General features: G+C 38.7%; 1 protein-coding gene across 3 annotated transcripts in view; it reads left to right on the forward strand.

Moving 5' to 3' along the window:
• The window catches only part of cert (ceramide transfer protein), a 97,619-nt gene that overhangs the window by 24,156 nt on the left and 54,556 nt on the right, over positions 1-18,907 (forward strand). For all 3 annotated transcript variants that reach the window (XM_053780542.2, XM_070088739.1, XM_053780541.2), the window contains exons 5-6: positions 17,488-17,616; positions 18,415-18,611. In XM_053780542.2, the coding sequence (XP_053636517.2) occupies positions 17,488-17,616; positions 18,415-18,611 (326 nt within the window). The remainder of the gene's footprint in view (positions 1-17,487; positions 17,617-18,414; positions 18,612-18,907) is intronic.

Consider the following 18,907-nt stretch of genomic DNA (forward strand, 5'->3'; position numbering starts at 1 on the left):
AAAACCTCCTTTACCCTCTCCCTCCAACCTTTCCTAGGCCGACCCCTACCCCGCCTTCCTTCCACTACAGACTGATACACTCTTGAAGTCATTCTGTTTTGCTCCATTCTCTCTACATGTTCGAACCACCTCAACAACCCTTCCTCAGTCCTCTGGACAACAGTTTTGCTAATCCCGCACCTCCTCCTAACTTCCAAACTACGAATTCTCTGCATTATATTCACACCACACATAGCCCTCAGACATGACATCTCCACTGCCTCCAGCCTTCTCCTCGCTGCAACATTCATCACCCATGCTTCACACCCATATAAGAGCGTTGGTAAAACTATACTCTCATACATTCCCCTCTTTGCCTCCAAGGACAAAGTTCTTTGTCTCCACAGACTCCTAAGTGCACCACTCACCCTTTTCCCCTCATCAATTCTATGATTCACCTCATCCTTCATAGACCCATCCGCTGACACGTCCACTCCCAAATATCTGAATACATTCACCTCCTCCATACTCTCTCCCTGCAATCTGATATCCAGTCTTTCATCACCTAATCTTTTTGTTATCCTTATAACCTTACTCTTTCCTGTATTCACTTTTAATTTTCTTCTTTTGCACACCCTACCAAATTCATCCACCAATCTCTGCAACTTCTCTTCAGAATCTCCCAAGAGCACAGTGTCACAGTTGCAAAGAGCAACTGTGACAACTCCCACTTTGTGTGATTCTTTATCTTTTAACTCCACGCCTCTTGTCAAGACCCTCACATTTGCTTCTCTTACAACCCCATCTATAAATATATTAAACAACCACGGTGACATCACACATCCTTGTCTAAGGCCTACTTTTACTGGGAAATAATTTCCCTCTTTCCTACATATTCTAACTTGAGCCTCACTATCCTCGTAAAAACTCTTCACTGCTTTCAGTAACCTACCTCCTACACCATACACCTGCAACATCTGCCACATTGCCCCCCTATCCACCCTGTCATATGCCTTTTCCAAATCCACAAATGCCACAAAGACCTCTTTAGCCTTATCTAAATGCTGTTCACTTATATGTTTCACTGTAAACATCTGGTCCACACACCCCCCTACCTTTCCTAAAGCCTCCTTGTTCATCTGCTATCCTATTCTCCGTCTTACTCTTAATTCTTTCAATAATAACTCTACCATACACTTTACCAGGTATACTCAACAGACTTATCCCCCTATAATTTTTGCACGCTCTTTTGTCCCCTTTGCCTTTATACAAAGGAACTATGCATGCTCTCTGCCAATCCCTAGGTACCTTACCCTCTTCCATACATTTATTAAATAATTGCACCAACCACTCCAAAACTATATCCCCACCTGCTTTTAACATTTCTATCTTTATCCCATCAATCCCGGCTGCCTTACCCCTTTTCATTTTACCTACTGCCTCACGAACTTCCCCCACACTCACAACTGGCTCTTCCTCACTCCTACAAGATGTTATTCCTCCTTGCCCTATACATGAAATCACAGCTTCCCTATCTTCATCAACATTTAACAATTCCTCAAAATATTCCCTCCATCTTCCCAATACCTCTAACTCTCCATTTAATAACTCTCCTCTCCTATTTTTAACTGACAAATCCATTTGTTCTCTAGGCTTCCTTAACTTGTTAATCTCACTCCAAAACTTTTTCTTATTTTCAACAAAATTTGTTGATAACATCTCACCCACTCTCTCATTTGCTCTCTTTTTACATTGCTTCACCACTCTCTTAACCTCTCTCTTTTTCTCCATATACTCTTCCCTTCTTGCATCACTTCTACTTTGTAAAAACTTCTCATATGCTAACTTTTTCTCCCTTACATCATCATTCCACCAATCGCTCCTCTTCCCTCCCGCACCCACTTTCCTGTAACCACAAACTTCTGCTGAACACTCTAACACTACATTTTTAAACCTACCCCATACTTCTTCGACCCCATTGCCTATGCTCTCATTAGCCCATCTATCCTCTATCCTCCAATAGCTGTTTATATCTTTCCCTAACTGCCTCCTCTTTTAGTTTATAAACCTTCACCTCTCTCTTCCCTGATGCTTCTATTCTCCTTGTATCCCATCTACCTTTTACTCTCAGTGTAGCTACAACTAGAAAGTGATCTGATATATCTGTGGCCCCTCTATAAACATGTACATCCTGAAGTCTACTCAACAGTCTTTTATCCACCAATACATAATCCAACAAACTACTGTCATTTCGCCCTACATCATATCTTATATACTTATTTATCCTCTTTTTCTTAAAATATGTATTACCTATAACTAAACCCCTTTCTATACAAAGTTCAATCAAAGGGCTCCCATTATCATTTACACCTGGCACCCCAAACTTACCTACCACACCCTCTCTAAAAGTTTCTCCTACTTTAGCATTCAGGTCCCCTACCACAATTACTCTCTCACTTGGTTCAAAGGCTCCTATACATTCACTTAACATCTCCCAAAATCTCTCTCTCTCCTCTGCATTCCTCTCTTCTCCAGGTGCATACACGCTTATTATGACCCACTTCTCGCATCCAACCTTTACTTTAATCCACATAATTCTTGCATTTACACATTCATATTCTCTTTTCTCCTTCCATAACTGATCATTCAACATTACTGCTACCCCTTCCTTTGCTCTAACTCTCTCAGATACTCCAGATTTAATCCCATTTATTTCTCCCCACTGAAACTCCCCTACCCCCTCCAGCTTTGTTTCACTTAGGGCCAGGACATCCAACTTCTTTTCATTCATAACATCAGCAATCATCTGTTTCTTGTCATCCGCACTACATCCACGCACATTCAAGCATCCCAGTTTTATAAAGTTTTTCTTCTTCTCTTTTTTAGTAAATGTCTAGAGGAGAAGGGGTTACTAGCCCATTGCTCCCGGCATTTTAGTCGCCTCATACGACACGCATGGCTTACGGAGGAAAGATTCTTTTCCACTTCCCCATAGACAATAGAAGAAATAAAGAAGAACAAGAGCTATGTAGAAAAAGGAGAAAAACCTAGATGTATGTATATATATATGCATGTGCATGTCTGTGAAGTGTGACCAAAGTGTAAGTTGGAGTAGCAAGATATCCCTGTTATCTAGCGTGTTTATGAGTTAAAATTAAACTGCAGTATATGTTGTGTAGTAGTTCATTATACAATTTTCTCCCAGGGTGTGGGGCTAATGCTACCTGGAACTCTTAACAAATTATAGTGTACATATAAGATAGTTACATGTTCAACACTTTGGACATTTATTAAGGAACAATATGACCACTCTGGGCAAAACTTTTCCTTAATAAATGTCCTAAATGTTTCACATGGCTTTACTTCCTCAGCAGTGGCACAGTTATGGGATGGGGGCAGGGAGGATAATGGGGCTAAATCCCTCTCTCTCTGGATGCAAATACAGTGGTACCTTGGGATACGAACAGCTCAAAACTTAAACAGTTTTTTTTTTCTCCAACAAGTCGGCCTTCTCCCACCGAGGCAGGGTGACCCAAAAAGAAAATGCTTTCAAAATTCAACACTTTCACCTCACTCACACATAATCACCGTTTTTGCAGAGGTGCCCTGAATACAACAGTTTAGAAGTATATACGTATAAAAATACACAATATATCCCTCCAAACTGCTAATATCTCAAACCCCTCCTTTAGAGTGCAGGCATTGTACTTCCCATTTCCAGGACTCAAGTCCGGTTATATAAAATAACCGGTTTCCCTGAATCCCTTCACTAAATATTACCCTGCTCACACTCCAACAGCTTGTCAGGTCCCAAATACCATTTGTCTCCATTCACTCCTATCTAACATGCACACACATGCTTGCTGGAAGTCCAAACCCCTCACCCACAACACCACCTTTACCCCCCTCCCTCCAACCTTTTTGAGGACGACCCCTACCCCGCCTTCCTTCCCTTACAGATTTATACGCTCTCCATGGCATTCTACTTTGATCTATTCTCTCTAAATGACCAAACCACCTCAACAAACCCTCTTCAGCCCGACTAATACTTTTATTGACTCCACACATTCTCCTAATTTCCACACTCCAAATATTCTGCATAATATTTACACCACACATTATCCTTAGACAGGACATCTCCACTGCCTCCAACCGCCTCCTCGCTACAGCATTTACAACCCAAGCTTCACACCCATATAAGAGTGTTGGTGGTACTATACATTCATACATTCCCTTCTTTGCCTCCATAAATAAAATTTTTTACCTCCACATATACCTCAATGCACCATTCGCCTTTTTTTTCTTCATCAATATTATGATTAACCTCATCCTTCATAAATCATCCGCTGACACGTCAACTCCCAAATACAGTGGACCCTCGAATTTAGTCGTGCCTTTTCTGTATGCAAAACTATTTTTATTATCTATAAAATGTATTTTTTGTTAATATTTGTTAATATTGAGTAATGGAAGGGTTGAAGAGGGTTGGAATAGTTTTAAAAATGCAGTATTAGAATGTGGGGCAGAAGTTTGTGGTTATAGGAGGGTGGGGGCAGGAGGAAAGAGGAGTGATTGGTGGAATGATGGAGTAAAGGGTGTGATAAAAGAGAAAAAGGTAGCTTACGAGAGGTTTTTACAAAGCAGAAGTGTTATAAGAAGAGCAGAGTATATGGAGAGTAAAAGAAAGGTGAAGAGAGTGGTGAGAGAGTGCAAAAGGAGAGCAGATGAAAGAGTGGGAGAGGCACTGTCAAGAAATTTTAATGAAAATAAGAAAAAAATTTTGGAGTGAGTTAAACAAGTTAAGAAAGCCTAGGGAAAGTATGGATTTGTCAGTTAAAAACAGAGTAGGGGAGTTAGTAGATGGGGAGAGGGAGGTATTAGGTAGATGGCAAGAATATTTTGAGGAACTTTTAAATGTAGAGGAAGAAAGGGAGGTGGTAATTTCATGCACTGGCCAGGGAGGTATACCATCTTTTAGGAGTGAAGGAGTGAAGAATGTAAGTGTGGTGGAGGTACGTGAGGCATTACGTAGAATGAAAGGGGGTAAAGCAGCTGGAACTGATGGGATCGTGACAGAAATGTTAAAAGCAGGGGGGGATATAGTGTTGGAGTGGTTGGTACTTTTGTTTAATAAATGTATGAAAGAGGGGAAGGTACCTAGGGATTGGCAGAGCGCGTGTATAGTCCCTTTATATAAAGGGAAGGGGGACAAAAGAGATTGTAAAAATTATAGAGGAATAAGTTTACTGAGTATACCAGGAAAAGTATACGGTAGGGTTATAATTGAAAGAATTAGAGGTAAGACAGAATGTAGGATTGCGGATGAGCAAGGAGGTTTCAGAGTGGGTAGGGGATGTGTAGATCAGGTGTTTACATTGAAGCATATATATGAACAGTATTTAGATAAAGGTAGGGAAGTTTTTATTTCATTTATGAATTTAGAAAAGGCAAATGTGGAACAATGTGGCAGATGTTACAAGTACAGTGGACCCCCGGATAACGATCAGCTCCCAACTCGACCAGTTATGTAAGTTTATTTTTGTAAGTGCTTTTGTAGGTGTATTTTTAGGGGTCTGAAATGGACTAATCTAATTCACAATATTTCTTATGGGAACAAATTCGGTCTATAACGGCACCCAAACAGACTTCTGGATTGAAATAATATCGTTATGCGGGGGTCCACTGTATATGGAATAGGTGGTAAGTTACTAAATGCTGTAAAGAGCTTTTATGAGGATAGTGAGGCTCAGGTTAGGGTGTGTAAAAGAGAGGGAGAATACTTCCCGGTAAAAGTAGGTCTTAGACAGGGATGTGTAATGTCACCATGGTTGTTTAATATATTTATAGATGGGGTTGTAAAAGAAGTAATTGCTAGGGTGTTTGGGAGAGGGGTTGAATTAAATTATGGGGAATCAAATTCAAAATGGAAATTGACAGTTACTTTTTGCTGATGATACTGTGCTTATGGGAGATTCTAAAGAAAAATTGCTAAGGTTAGTGGATGAGTTTGAGAATGTGTGTAAAGGTAGAAAGTTGAAAGTGAACATAGAAAAGAGTAAGGTGATGAGGGTATCAAATGATTTAGATAAAGAAAAATTGGATATCAAATTGGGGAGGAGGAGTATGGAAGAAGTGAATGTTTTCAGATACTTGGGAGTTGACGTGTCGGCGGATGGATTTATGAAGGATGAGGTTAATCATAGAATTGATGAGGGAAAAAAGGTGAGTGGTGCGTTGAGGTATATGTGGAGTCAAAAAACGTTATCTATGGAGGCAAAGAAGGGAATGTATGAAAGTATAGTAGTACCAACACTGTTATATGGATGTGAAGCTTGGGTGGTAAATGCAGCAGCTAGGAGACGGATGGATAAAAGCATTAGTCAGAGGGCAGAAGAGGGGTTGTTGAGGTGGTTTGGTCATTTAGAGAGAATGGATCAAAGTAGAATGACATGGAAAGCATATAAATCTATAGGGGAAGGAAAGAGGGGTAGGGGTCGTCCTCGAAAGGGTTGGAAAGAGGGGGTAAAGGAGGTTTTGTGGGCGAGGGGCTTGGACTTCCGGCAACCGTGCATGAGCGTGTTAGATAGGAGTGAATGGAGACGAATGATACTTGGGACCTGACGATCTGTTGGAGTGTGAGCAGGGTAATATTTAGTGAAGGGATTCAGGGAAACCGGTTATTTTCATATAGTCGGACTTGAGTCCTGGAAATGGGAAGTACAATGCCTGCACTTTAAAGGAGTGGTTTGGGATATTGGCAGTTTGGAGGGATATGTTGTGTATCTTTATACATATATGCTTCTAAACTGTTGTATTCTGAGCACCTCTGCAAAAGCAGTGATAATGTGTGAGTGTGGTGAAAGTGTTGAATGATGATGAAAGTATTTTCTTTTCGGGATTTTCTTTCTTTTTTGGGTCACCCTGCCTCGGTGGGAGACGGCCGACTTGTTAAAAAAAAAAAAAAAAATCCCATAGGAAATATTGTAAATCCAATTAAACCATTCCAGACACCCAAAAATATTAACAAAAAATACATTTTATAAATAATAAAAATAGTTTTGCATACAGAAAAGGCACGACTAAATTCGAGGGTCCATATCTGAAAACATTCACTTCTTCCATACTCCTCCTCTCCAATTTGATATCCATTTTTTCTTTATCTAAAACATTTGATACCCTCATCACCTTACTCTTTTCTATGTTCACTTTCAGCTTTCTACCTTTACACAAACTCCCAAATTCATCCACTAACCTTTTGCAGTTTTTCTTTAGAATCTCCCATAAGCACAGTATCATCAGCAAAAAGTAACTATGTCACTTCCCTTTTTGTATTTAATTCCCCATAATTTAATCCCACCCCTCTCCCGAACACCCTAGCATTTACTTCTTTTGCAACCCCATCTGTAAATATATTAAACAACCATGGTGACATTACACATCCCTGTCTAAGACCTACTTTTATTGGGAAATAGTCTCCCTCTCTTCTACACACCCTAACCTGAGCCTCACTATCCTCATACAAACTCTTTACAGCATTTAGTAATTTACCACCTATTCCATACACTTGCAACATCTACCACATTGCTCCTCTATCCACTCTGTCACATGCCTTTTCTAAATCCATAAATGCAATAAAAACTTCCCTACCTTTATCTAAATACTGCTCACATATATGCTTCAATGTAAACACTTGATCTACACATCCCCTATCCACTCTAAAACCTCCTTGCTCATCTGCAATTCTACATTCTGTCTTGCCTCTAATTCTTTCAATAATAACCCTATCATACACTTTTCCTGGTATACTCAGTAAACTTATTCCTCTATAATTTTTACAATCTCTTTTGTCCCCCTTCCCTTTATATAAAGGGACTATACACGCGCTCTGCCAATCCCTAGGTACCTTCCCCTCTTTCATACATTTATTAAACAAAAATACCAACCATTCCAACACTGTCCCCCCCTGCTTTTAATATTTCTGTCATGATCCCGTCAGTTCCAGCCGCTTTACCCCCTTTCATTCTACGTAATGCTTCACGCACCTCCCCCACACTCACATCGTGCTCTTCTTCACTCCTAAAAGATGGTATACCTCCCTGGCCAGTGCATGAGATTACCGCCTCCCTTTCTTCGTCGACATTTAAAAGTTCCTCAAAATGTTCTCGCCATCTATCCAAAACCTCCATCTCCCCGTCTACTAACTCCCCTGCTCTGTTTTTAACTGACAAATCCATTTGTTCCCTAGGCTTTTTTAACTTGTTTAACTCACTCCAAAATTTGTTCTTATTTTCATTAAAATTTCTTGACAGTACCTCTCCCACTGTATCATCCGCTCTCCTTTTGCACTCTCTCATCACTCTCTCATCACTCTCTTCACCTTTCTTTTACTCTCCATATACTCTGCTCTTATAACACTTCTGCTTTGTAAATACCTCTCATAAGCTACCTTTTTCTCTCTTATCACACCCTTTATCATGCTCCTCTTTCCTCCTGCACCCACCCTCCTATAACCACAAACTTCTGCCCCCACATTCTAATACTGCATTTTTAAAACTATTCCAACCCTCTTCAATCCCCCCCACTACTCATACCTGCACCAGCCCACCTTTCTGCCAATAGTTGCTTATATTTCACCCGACCTTCCTCCTCCCTTAGTTTATACTCTTTCACCTCCCTCTTACTTGTTGTTGCCATTTTCCTCTTATCCCATCTACCTCTTACTCTAACTGTAGCTACAACTAGATAATGGTCCGATATATCAGTTGCCCCTCTATAAACGTGTACAACCTGGAGCCCACCCATCAACCTTTTATCCACCAATACATAATCTAACAAACTACTTTCATTACGTGCTACATCATACCTTGTATATTTATTTATTCTCTTTTTCATAAAATATATATTACTTATTACCAAACCTCTCTCTACACATAGCTCAATTAAAGACTCCCCATTTTCATTTACCCCTGGCACCCCAAATTTACCTACTCCCTCCACAACATTTTTACCCACTTTAGCATTAAGATCCCCAACTACAAGTACTCTCACACTTGGTTCAAAACTCCCCATGCATTCACTCAACATTTCCCAAAATCTCTCTCTCTTCTCTATACTTCTTTCTTCTCCAGGTACATATATGCTTATTATAACTCACTTCTCACATCCAACCTTTATTTTACTCTACATGATCCTTGAATTAATACATTTATAGTCCCTCTTTTCCTGCCATAACTTATCCTTCAACATTATTGCTACTCCTTCTTTAACTCTATTAGAAACCCCTGACCTAATCCCATTTATTCCTCTCCACTGAAACTCACCCACCCCCTTCAGCTTTGTTTCACTTAAAGCCAGGACATCCAGCTTCTCATTCATAACATCCACAATCATCTCTTTCTTATCATTCGCACAACATCCACGCACATTCAGACTTCCCACTTTGACAGTTTTCTTATTCTTTTTAGTAATTAGAACAAGAACTAAGTAATTAGAAGAAGAACTAAGATAAAATCAAAGAACACTCAGATGAGTGTGTATAAATAAATGTGTAGTGTGACCTAAGTGTAAATAGAAGTAGCAAGACATACCTGTATTCTTGCATATTTATGAGACAGACAAAAGACACCAGCAATCCTACCATCATGTAAAACAATTACAAGCTTTCGTTTTACACTCACTTGGCAGAACGATAGTACCTCCTTGGGTGGTTGCTGTCTACCAACCTACTACCTAACTTGAACAGTTATGTAAGTGTATTTATGTAAGTTTTTTTGTAAGTGTATTTTTGGGGGTCTGAAACAGATTAATCTAATTTACATTACAGTATTTCTTATGGGAACAAATTCGTTCGGTATCGGCACTGAAACAGCCTTCTGAAATGAATTAAGTTCATGACCCGAGGTACCACTGTACTTTATTTTTTCAGTTAAAGGCTAATTTTTACTGTACTGCCTCTCCTCACTTAACTCGTTTACCGATGACTCGGACTTATGACTGAGTGTCTGACCAGTATGCATACGTAAATAATGTATATTAGAGCTGATTTTCTCTATTCTGTATATTACAATATACAGTGGAACCTCGGCTTGCGAACGCCCCACCATGCGAATTTTTCTGGATACGAACTGTCGTTTGGTTGATTTTTTGGTCCTGGATACGAACTAAATTTCAGGATGTGAACTTTCCCCTTAAGGGAGGTTCCTTAACCCTCTCAGAGACTTGTTCTCAGGGTCGGCCAAATTTAAAAAAAAAAAAAAAAAAATTATTTTTCTTATGAAAAGATAGAGAATCTTTTCCCGATATAATGACACCAAAAGTATGAAATTTTATTGAAAACTTATGGAATTATGCTCTCGCGAAGTTAGTGGTCTTGACGATGTTGACGCATCGGCGATTTTGCCCACTTTGAGCCCTATTTTCGGCCAATTTCAGTGTACTAGTTGACAAAAATCATAACTATTTCGCTAAAACTTCATTTTTTCTATCGAATGAGTACAAGAAACCACCCATTTACTGATTTCAACTATCCAATAAAGTGGTCAGAATTTAGCAATTTTGCCAATTTCACACACATTTCAAAAGATGCCAATTTCCGAATAGGGTCCAGAATAAACACAGACATTCCTGGCACTAAAATAACAAGTTCTCTGTTTGTCAGTCACATCCCCAGGCCCATCTTATATTTCTTTGGCTTTCCACTTTTGAATTTTTATTCTTACAAAAAAAATAAGATTTACTGTTATGCAGACTGCTGCATTAGAGTAGAAATGGTATAAATAATATCAGCGCACTTGTGAAAGAATATTAGACTCACAAGTTGATGTGTATTGGACGCTTGGCATGATTTGTTTACTTTTGAACTTTGGTAAAAATCGAGCATTTCTGCTGCTGTGAGCTCAATTTCAAGGTACTTTTCATTGTAAAACCAGTCAAAATCATCTCAATTTCTGTAATATGTTTTCCATTCTATAAAATGAGACCAAGAAAACTAGAATACAACAATAAATACCATACGAAAATACAGTGCCAAGTTGCTGTTTTAATCCAAAAACACGGTTAGTTTTTTTTTTCTCATTACGCACTGTGTGCTGCAGGATTTTTTTATACTGCGCACACTGACCACATAGACGCATTCTTACATATGTAGGCCTACCAGCTTTCTCTCACTAGATTTGAGGGCGCTAGAATTTAGGCGTGCTAGAACGTCAAAAACCCTGGGTCGTAAGACGTACTAGTATACGTCCGAAACCCCCGAAGGGTTAACCCTTTCAGGGTCCAAGGCCCAAATCTGGAGTCACACACCAGTGTCCAAGAATTTAAAAAAAAAAAATTTGTTATTTTTTCTTATGAAATCGTAGAGAATCTTTTTGTGAAGGTAATAAAACAAAAAGTACGAAATTTGGTGGAAAATTGACGAAATTATGCTCTCGCGAATTTTGATGTGTCAGCGATATTTACGAATCGGCGATTTTGCCGAATTTGACTCCCATTTTAGGCCAATTACATTATTCCAATCAACCAAATTCTTAGCTATTTCACTAGTATTACTTCTATTCTATCGATTGAGCACAAGAAATCGCCAAGTCAACTGTTTCAACTACAAAATAAAGTGATCGGAAATTGTTAATTTGGCCAATTTTACACAAAGTTCAAAATATTCCAATTTCAAAATAGGGTCCAGAATGAACAATGTAGGCATTCCTGGCACTAAACTAACATTTCCTCTGTTCATTAGTTATGTTTTGAGGCTTTACAAATAAATTCCATTTTGGTTTTTTATTCACATAATGAATTTTTATTCACACCAAAAAATAGAAGATTTACTGTTATGCAATACTGTAATAATTGTATAAATATCATCACCACATTTGTGAATGTATATTAGACCCACCAGCTGACGTGTATTAGACTTGTGAGGTCGTTTGTTTACTCTTGAATATCGGCAAAAATTTAACATTTCCGCTACTTTGAGCTCAGTTTCAAGCCATTTCCAATGCTAAAACCAATCAAAATCATCTCTATTTCTGTAATATGTCTTCCATTCTATAAAATGAGACCAAGAAATCGCAAATACAACTATAAAAAACATACGAAAAAACACTGCAAAGTTGCTGTTTTAATCAAAAAATCATGATTTCATTTTTTTTCTCTCATTATACACAGTGTGCTGCAGGATCTGTTTTATGTGCTGCACACATACCACATAGATGTATTCTCTCCTATCTAGGCCCAAATGTACCACTCACAGTTTATCAGAGTGAGCTGAGCTCATGGCGTAGATCTACGGTTTGGACCCTGAACGTAAAGCCGTAGATCTACGGGACGGACCCTGAAAGGGTTAAATAAATAAAATATTTATTTCTTTGCAAAGGTTACAATATGTGTTTACATATCATAATATGATTGGAGCAAAGAAAGCCACTATCATGCCAAGGCATTTCGGGCAGACTTAACCTAATACTAATAGACTACTAAAGTCTAGACAGGGGAAAAGTGTACTAATAGTGGTTACCAATGTTTTGCTGGCAGCCTTATGAAGTTTCTCCTTACTATTATTATTATTACTATTGTATTATAGTTATTATTATTATTATTATTATTAGTAGTAGTAGTAGTGTAGTAGTAGTAGTACGTATGTGGTGAGGGGAATTGAATCTGTGCTCCAGGTCCCTAAATGAGTAATAATAATAATGATAATTATTATTATAATGCCTAAGTACTAATATGTAATGATAATACGTAATAATAACGTATAATATAATAATACCAATATGTAATACTATATAATAATATAATAATAATATAATAATATTATATAATATATAATAATATAATATATAACACTCTTATATGGGTGTGAAGCTTGGGTGGTAAATGCAGCAGCGAGGAGACGGTTGGAGGCAGTGGAGATGTCCTGTCTAGGGGCAATGTGTGGTGTAAATATTATGCAGAAAATTCGGAGTGTGGAAATTAGGAAAAGGTGTGGAGTTAATAAAAGTATTAGTCAGAGGGCAGAAGAGGGGTTGAGGTGGTTTGGTTATTTAGAGAGAATGGATCAAAGTAGAATGACATGGAAAGCATATGAATCTATAGGGGTAGGAAGGCGAGGTAGGGGTTCGTCCTCGAAAGGGTTGGAGAGAGGGGGTAAAGGAGGTTTTGTGGGCAAGGGGCTTGGACTTCCAGCAAGCGTGCGTGAGCGTGTTAGATAGGAGTGAATGGAGACGAATGGTACTAGGGACCTGACGATCTGTTGGAGTGTGAGCAGGGTAATATTTAGTGAAGGGATTCAGGGAAACCGGTTATTTTCATATAGTCGGACTTGAGTCCTGGAAATGGGAAGTACAATGCCTGCACTTTAAAGGAGGGGTTTGGGATATTGGCAGTTTGGAGGGATATGTTTTGTATCTTTATACGTATATGCTTCTAAACTGTTGTATTCTGAGCACCTCTGCAAAAACAGTGATTATGTGTGAGTGTGGTGAAAGTGTTGAATGATAATGAAAGCATTTTCATTTTGGAGATTTTCTTTCTTTTTTGGGTCACCCTGCCTCAGTGGGAGACGGCCGACTTGTTGAAAAAAAAAAATAATATATAATAATATAATAATACATAATAGTACAATAATAATTATAATAATATTTTATGGGGAATTAAATACAAAATGGGAATTGACAGTTACTTTTTGCTGATGATACTGTGCTTATTTGGAGATTCTAAAGAAAAGTTGCAAAGGCTAGTGGATGAGTTTGGGAGTGTGTGTAAAGGTAGAAAGTTGAAAATGAACGTAGAAAAGAGTAAGGTGATGAGGGTATCCAGTGATTTAGATAAAGAAAAATTGGATATCAAATTGGAGAAGAGTATGGAAGAAGTGAGTGTTTTCAGATATTTGGGAGTTGACGCGTCAGTGGATGGATTTATGTGTGTGATGAATGGTTTGAAAAACCGACAAGTTGAAGATTGAGACACTTATGCAGCATATGGGAATCTTTATTCAGGAAACGTTTCGCCACACAGTGGCTTCATCAGTCCAATACAAAGAGGAAGGCGTAAGGAGAGGAGGAGAATGAGGTAATCAGTCCCTCAACCTGGAGTCGATGTGTTCAGTCCATCAATCTTGTAGAATGTACAGCATAGGGCCGTAGACGTGGCTTATATACTGTAGTGAGGTGACGTGAAGCAGATGGAGGCGGGGTCATAGTGGTACCATCCACTAGTCGAAGTAGGTCTTCGTCCAAAGGTTGAACAAGTGTTGAAGAATTCTTTGTAACAAGATCCCATGATGCTGCATCATCATGGGATCTTGTTACAAAGAATTCTTCAACACTTGTTCAACCTTTGGACGAAGACCTACTTCGACTAGTGGATGGTACCACTATGACCCCGCCTCCATCTGCTTCACGTCACCTCACTACAGTATATAAGCCACGTCTACGGCCCTATGCTGTACATTCTACAAGATTGATGGACTGAACACATCGACTCCAGGTTGAGGGACTGATTACCTCATTCTCCTCCTCTCCTTACGCCTTCCTCTTTGTATTGGACTGATGAAGCCACTGTGTGGCGAAACGTTTCCTGAATAAAGATTCCCATATGCTGGATGGATTTATGAAGGATGTGGTTAACCATAGAATTGATGAAGGAAAAAAGGTGGATGGTGCATTGAGGTATATGTGGCGACAAAAAAACATTATCTATGGAGGCAAAGAAGGGAATGTATGAAAGTATAGTAGTACCAACACTCTTATATGGGTGTGAAGCTTGGGTTGTAAATACTGCAGCGAGGAGGCGATTGGAGGCGGTGGAGATGTCCTGTCTAAGGGCAATGTGTGGTGTAAATATTATGCAGAGAATTCAGAGTGTAGAAATTAGGAGGTGTGGAGTTAATAAAAGTATTAGTCAGAGGGCTGAAGAGGGGTTGTTGAGGTGGTTTGGTCATTTAGAGAGAATGGATCAAAGTTGAATGACATGGAGAGTATAAATCTGTAGGGGAAGGAAAATGGAGTAGGGGTCATCCTCGAAAATGTTGGAGGGAGGGGGTAAAGGAGGTTTTGTGGGAGAGGGGCTTTGACTTCCAACAAGCATGTGTGAGCATGTTAGGAGTGAATAGAGACAAATGGTATTTGGGACCTGACGATCTGTAGGAGTGTGAGCAGGGTAATATTTAGTTTAGTGATTCATGGAAACCGGTTATTTTTATATAGCCGGACTTAAGTACTGGAAATGGGAAGTACAATGCCTACACTTTAACCCTTAAACGGTCCAAACGTATATATACGTTCTCTCGCGTAGCGCCCCGAATATTTTGAGGAAAAATTTTTTTTTTTTTAGGAAAAAAAGAGCATGTTACCCAGGCATCCTCAGTTTTTTTCATATGGCTTTCACTTGAGTGCACGCACCCATTCTAGTCATAAGTTTGCCTGTGATACTCCAATATAGAAACTATGTATTGTGCCAAAACAAAAGCATTCACATTGCTAAACTCACAAACTAGTATTTAGTCACTTAGTATTTAGTCAACTTACTCTACAATTTATAATAATTTAGGGTTAAGAATTATTCTAAGTTTGCCCGAAATGCCTAGCTATGCTAGGTGTTCTAGTGACCCCCTCTGTAATTAGTATTTTATTACATGTAAACCACACAATAACCAAAATCTGTAAACCCTGCATTGTAATCCTTATAGAGAATAAACTTGGATTTGATTTGATTTGATTTGATTCTCTCATGTCTAGGCGACTCAGGCCTATCGTGCCAATGTTGAATGAATGACAAATGAAACGTATATATACATTTGGGGCGCTACTAGAGAGAACGTATATATATGTTTGGACCGTTTAGGGTTAAAGGAGGGGTTTGGGATATTGGCAGTTTGGAGGGATATGTTGTATATCTTTATATGTATATGCTTCTAAACTGTTGTGTTCTGGGCACCTCTGCAAAAACAGTGATTATGTATGAGTGGTGAAAGTGTTGAATGATGAAAGTATTTTCTTTTTGGGAATTTTCTTTCTTTTTGGGTCACCCTGCCTCGGTGGGAGACAGTCAACTTGTTAAAAAAAAAAAAAACAAAAAAAAAAAATATTGTGTATGTACTGCGTATAATTTAGTTTGACAACACCACCACGGTGCTCGCCAGTGCACATGTGATTACAGAGGTACCCTCCTGGTGCAAGGAATTCTCATGATTTCCTTACGTTTTGTGCAGTTAATTCACCAGATTTCTTTTTTCTAACCATGGGTCTAAGAAAGCAAGTGCAAAGGACAGTGCTGAGAAGAAAGAGGATGATTTGCATGGAATTAAAGCAAGAAATCATTGATAAGCACAGACTAGGTACGAGGGTTAAGGACTTGGCGAGTGAGTACAAGCGTAGCCCCTCTACTGTATGTACAGTACTAAAGCAGAATTAGTCTATAAAAGCTATAGTGCCAGCAAAGGGCATTACAGTAATTTCTAAGCAGTGGCCCTCTGTCAATGAAAAGATGGAAAAGCTGCTGTTGACATGGTTGACGGAGAAACAGCTCACAGGAGATGCGTAGTGTAGTGAGATAAACAAAAACTGTACATAGCAGTTCTTAAGAAAAGTGTGAACTCCTGGCAGGATATGCTGCTCTGCATTTCTTCTTCAAGGTATGTAAATGTCGTATATACACCAGATCTAATTCGGTTAGCCTCACAAACTCCGTTTTCTCTTATAATAACTCCTCTGACGTTTTCATAGCGAGAATGCGTGACCACTCTTGCGACCACAATCCTCCTCCCTCTGCTGTCCATATAATGACATTTTATTCATTCTAGAGTGTATATCAGGTTTCTATGTTATTTTTATTGTTTGTTATGTCATATTAGATGAATTGTGACAGATAAATAAGCCATAGAGTTGATATTAGGGTTATTTTGTTGTGCCTTCTGAGAGCAGGAATTCAGCTGGAACGAATTAATTGCATTTCAATTAATTTAAATGAGGAAAATTGACCTAGCATACGAACAAATCAGGATACGAACAAGTCCGCGGAATGGATTAAATTCGTAAGCCGAGGTTCCACTGTACAGTACACTACTGTATAAACATTTAAAAATATACTAAAAATGTTATAAATGGTGCAAAGGTGACATTAAAACAGTTTCAAAGATTGTTGACACAAATCCACTACCATTATAGTATGCTCCTTGCTTAGCAATGAATTCACTTACCAATGTGGTCTTAGGAATGGCACTTGGTTGTGAAGTGAGGAGAGACTATATTATATTGATCAAGAAAGTATAACAGTTTAAGCAATTTCACATACATACCAAAAATCATATTCTTTTAAAAATGAATTCTTTGATATTTAAGAATCCTATGATTTTTAAGCACCCCTGAGTGAAATCCTGGTTAAGGCCTCCTCCTCAGATTGAAATCCTGGCTGTGCCACAGCCCCACAGTCTGTCAGTATAGAAATAACTTACTTGTAGTATACATGTATGTGAATTTATAATCTCTTGTTAATTTTCTTTAAATATTGCAGGACTGAAAGAGAAACTAGCTGAACTGGAGACATACAGAGATATTTTGTTACGTCAGATGGATACCTTACAATCTTATTTTGATGCTTGTGCTGAAACTGTAAAGGATGTAAAGAATGCTGAACCTACATGTAAGTTATCATGGTATAGTTCTCAATCATGACTAGTACCATTCTTGCAGTTCCACTCATCTCACACTCCTCTCTCTCAACCCCAGAACTTACTTCCACACCTTTACAGTTAATTCCACAAACTTGCTCTCACTCCTGTAATACTACAACTTACTCACAGCCCTCCCATAATCCTACCTCCCCAACCCATACAACTATTTCCCACACTCTTAGGACTTACCCACACCCATCCCACACTTCTGCTGTCTGATCTTGTATATATCCAACTCACTCTGAACCTTTTTTACAACCCTGCAACTTAATCATGTACCCTATCCTAAATACTGCTCACTTCCACAGCCTTCTAATTAGCTGCAAACTCATTCTTACACTGTACAAATCTTTTCCACATCCTAGAACTCATTTCTGCACTTTTCAACAAATCCACACTTGTTTATACCATGGAAGTTTTAAAGTAAGTGGAAGGGAAAACGTGGAACCAAATTTTATCAGACACTAATTCCTGTCATATTTTTCCTGATTTTGCAGGATAAGGTGCAAGAGTTATTTGGGGGTTGGAGATACCTTGCTTCTTGTGAGGTTATTTAAATGGCTACAGTAGTTGTATGAGCAACACCATTTCATATCAGAGGATTTCATTTTATAATTTTATCGTTTTAATTGAATTGTGATGTCTGCATTTTTGGAAAGACAGCTAAGGAATAAATGATGGTGAATGTGTTTCCTTCTTTGGGTGACTGCTTTAGTGGGAAATGGCAGTTGTTAAAACATGTTAAAGGTTGCTAAAAAATTACACAGGTAATGGTCACGAATCAGAGAATGATGGGACAATTGAAGTAGCTGTGGCTGCAGAGTATGGCCTTGGAGAGTCTCCTAAAGTTGGTGGTAGAGCATTTTCTCCACACCATCTTCCTTATCCTCAAGTTAGTAAAGAAATCCTGCTAAAACATGGTGCCTATGCATTGGATTTCCGTGGAGAAGCCCTCACTTTTAAGGTAAGTTGGTTGATGATACTTTATGGATCAGGTACTTATTGTACAAATGCAAGGTTAGTCTAGATGTCTTAAGTAAGATATGCAGACATAAAATTATACCACATGATGGATTTGACAATAAAGCCTACATTAGTTCTGCTTCTCTTATCCTATTTGATAAATGCTAAAGAATAATAAGCAAAGATACGTTTGATAAATAATTTTGTGTAGGTATGCCTCTGGCAAGACAGTGATGGCGTGAATGATGATGAAAGTGTGTCTTCTTTTTCGGGTCACCCTGCCTTGGTGGGAAATGG

This window comes from Cherax quadricarinatus, chromosome 26 (assembly GCF_038502225.1).
Source record: "Cherax quadricarinatus isolate ZL_2023a chromosome 26, ASM3850222v1, whole genome shotgun sequence".
Lineage (NCBI taxonomy): Eukaryota > Metazoa > Arthropoda > Malacostraca > Decapoda > Parastacidae > Cherax > Cherax quadricarinatus.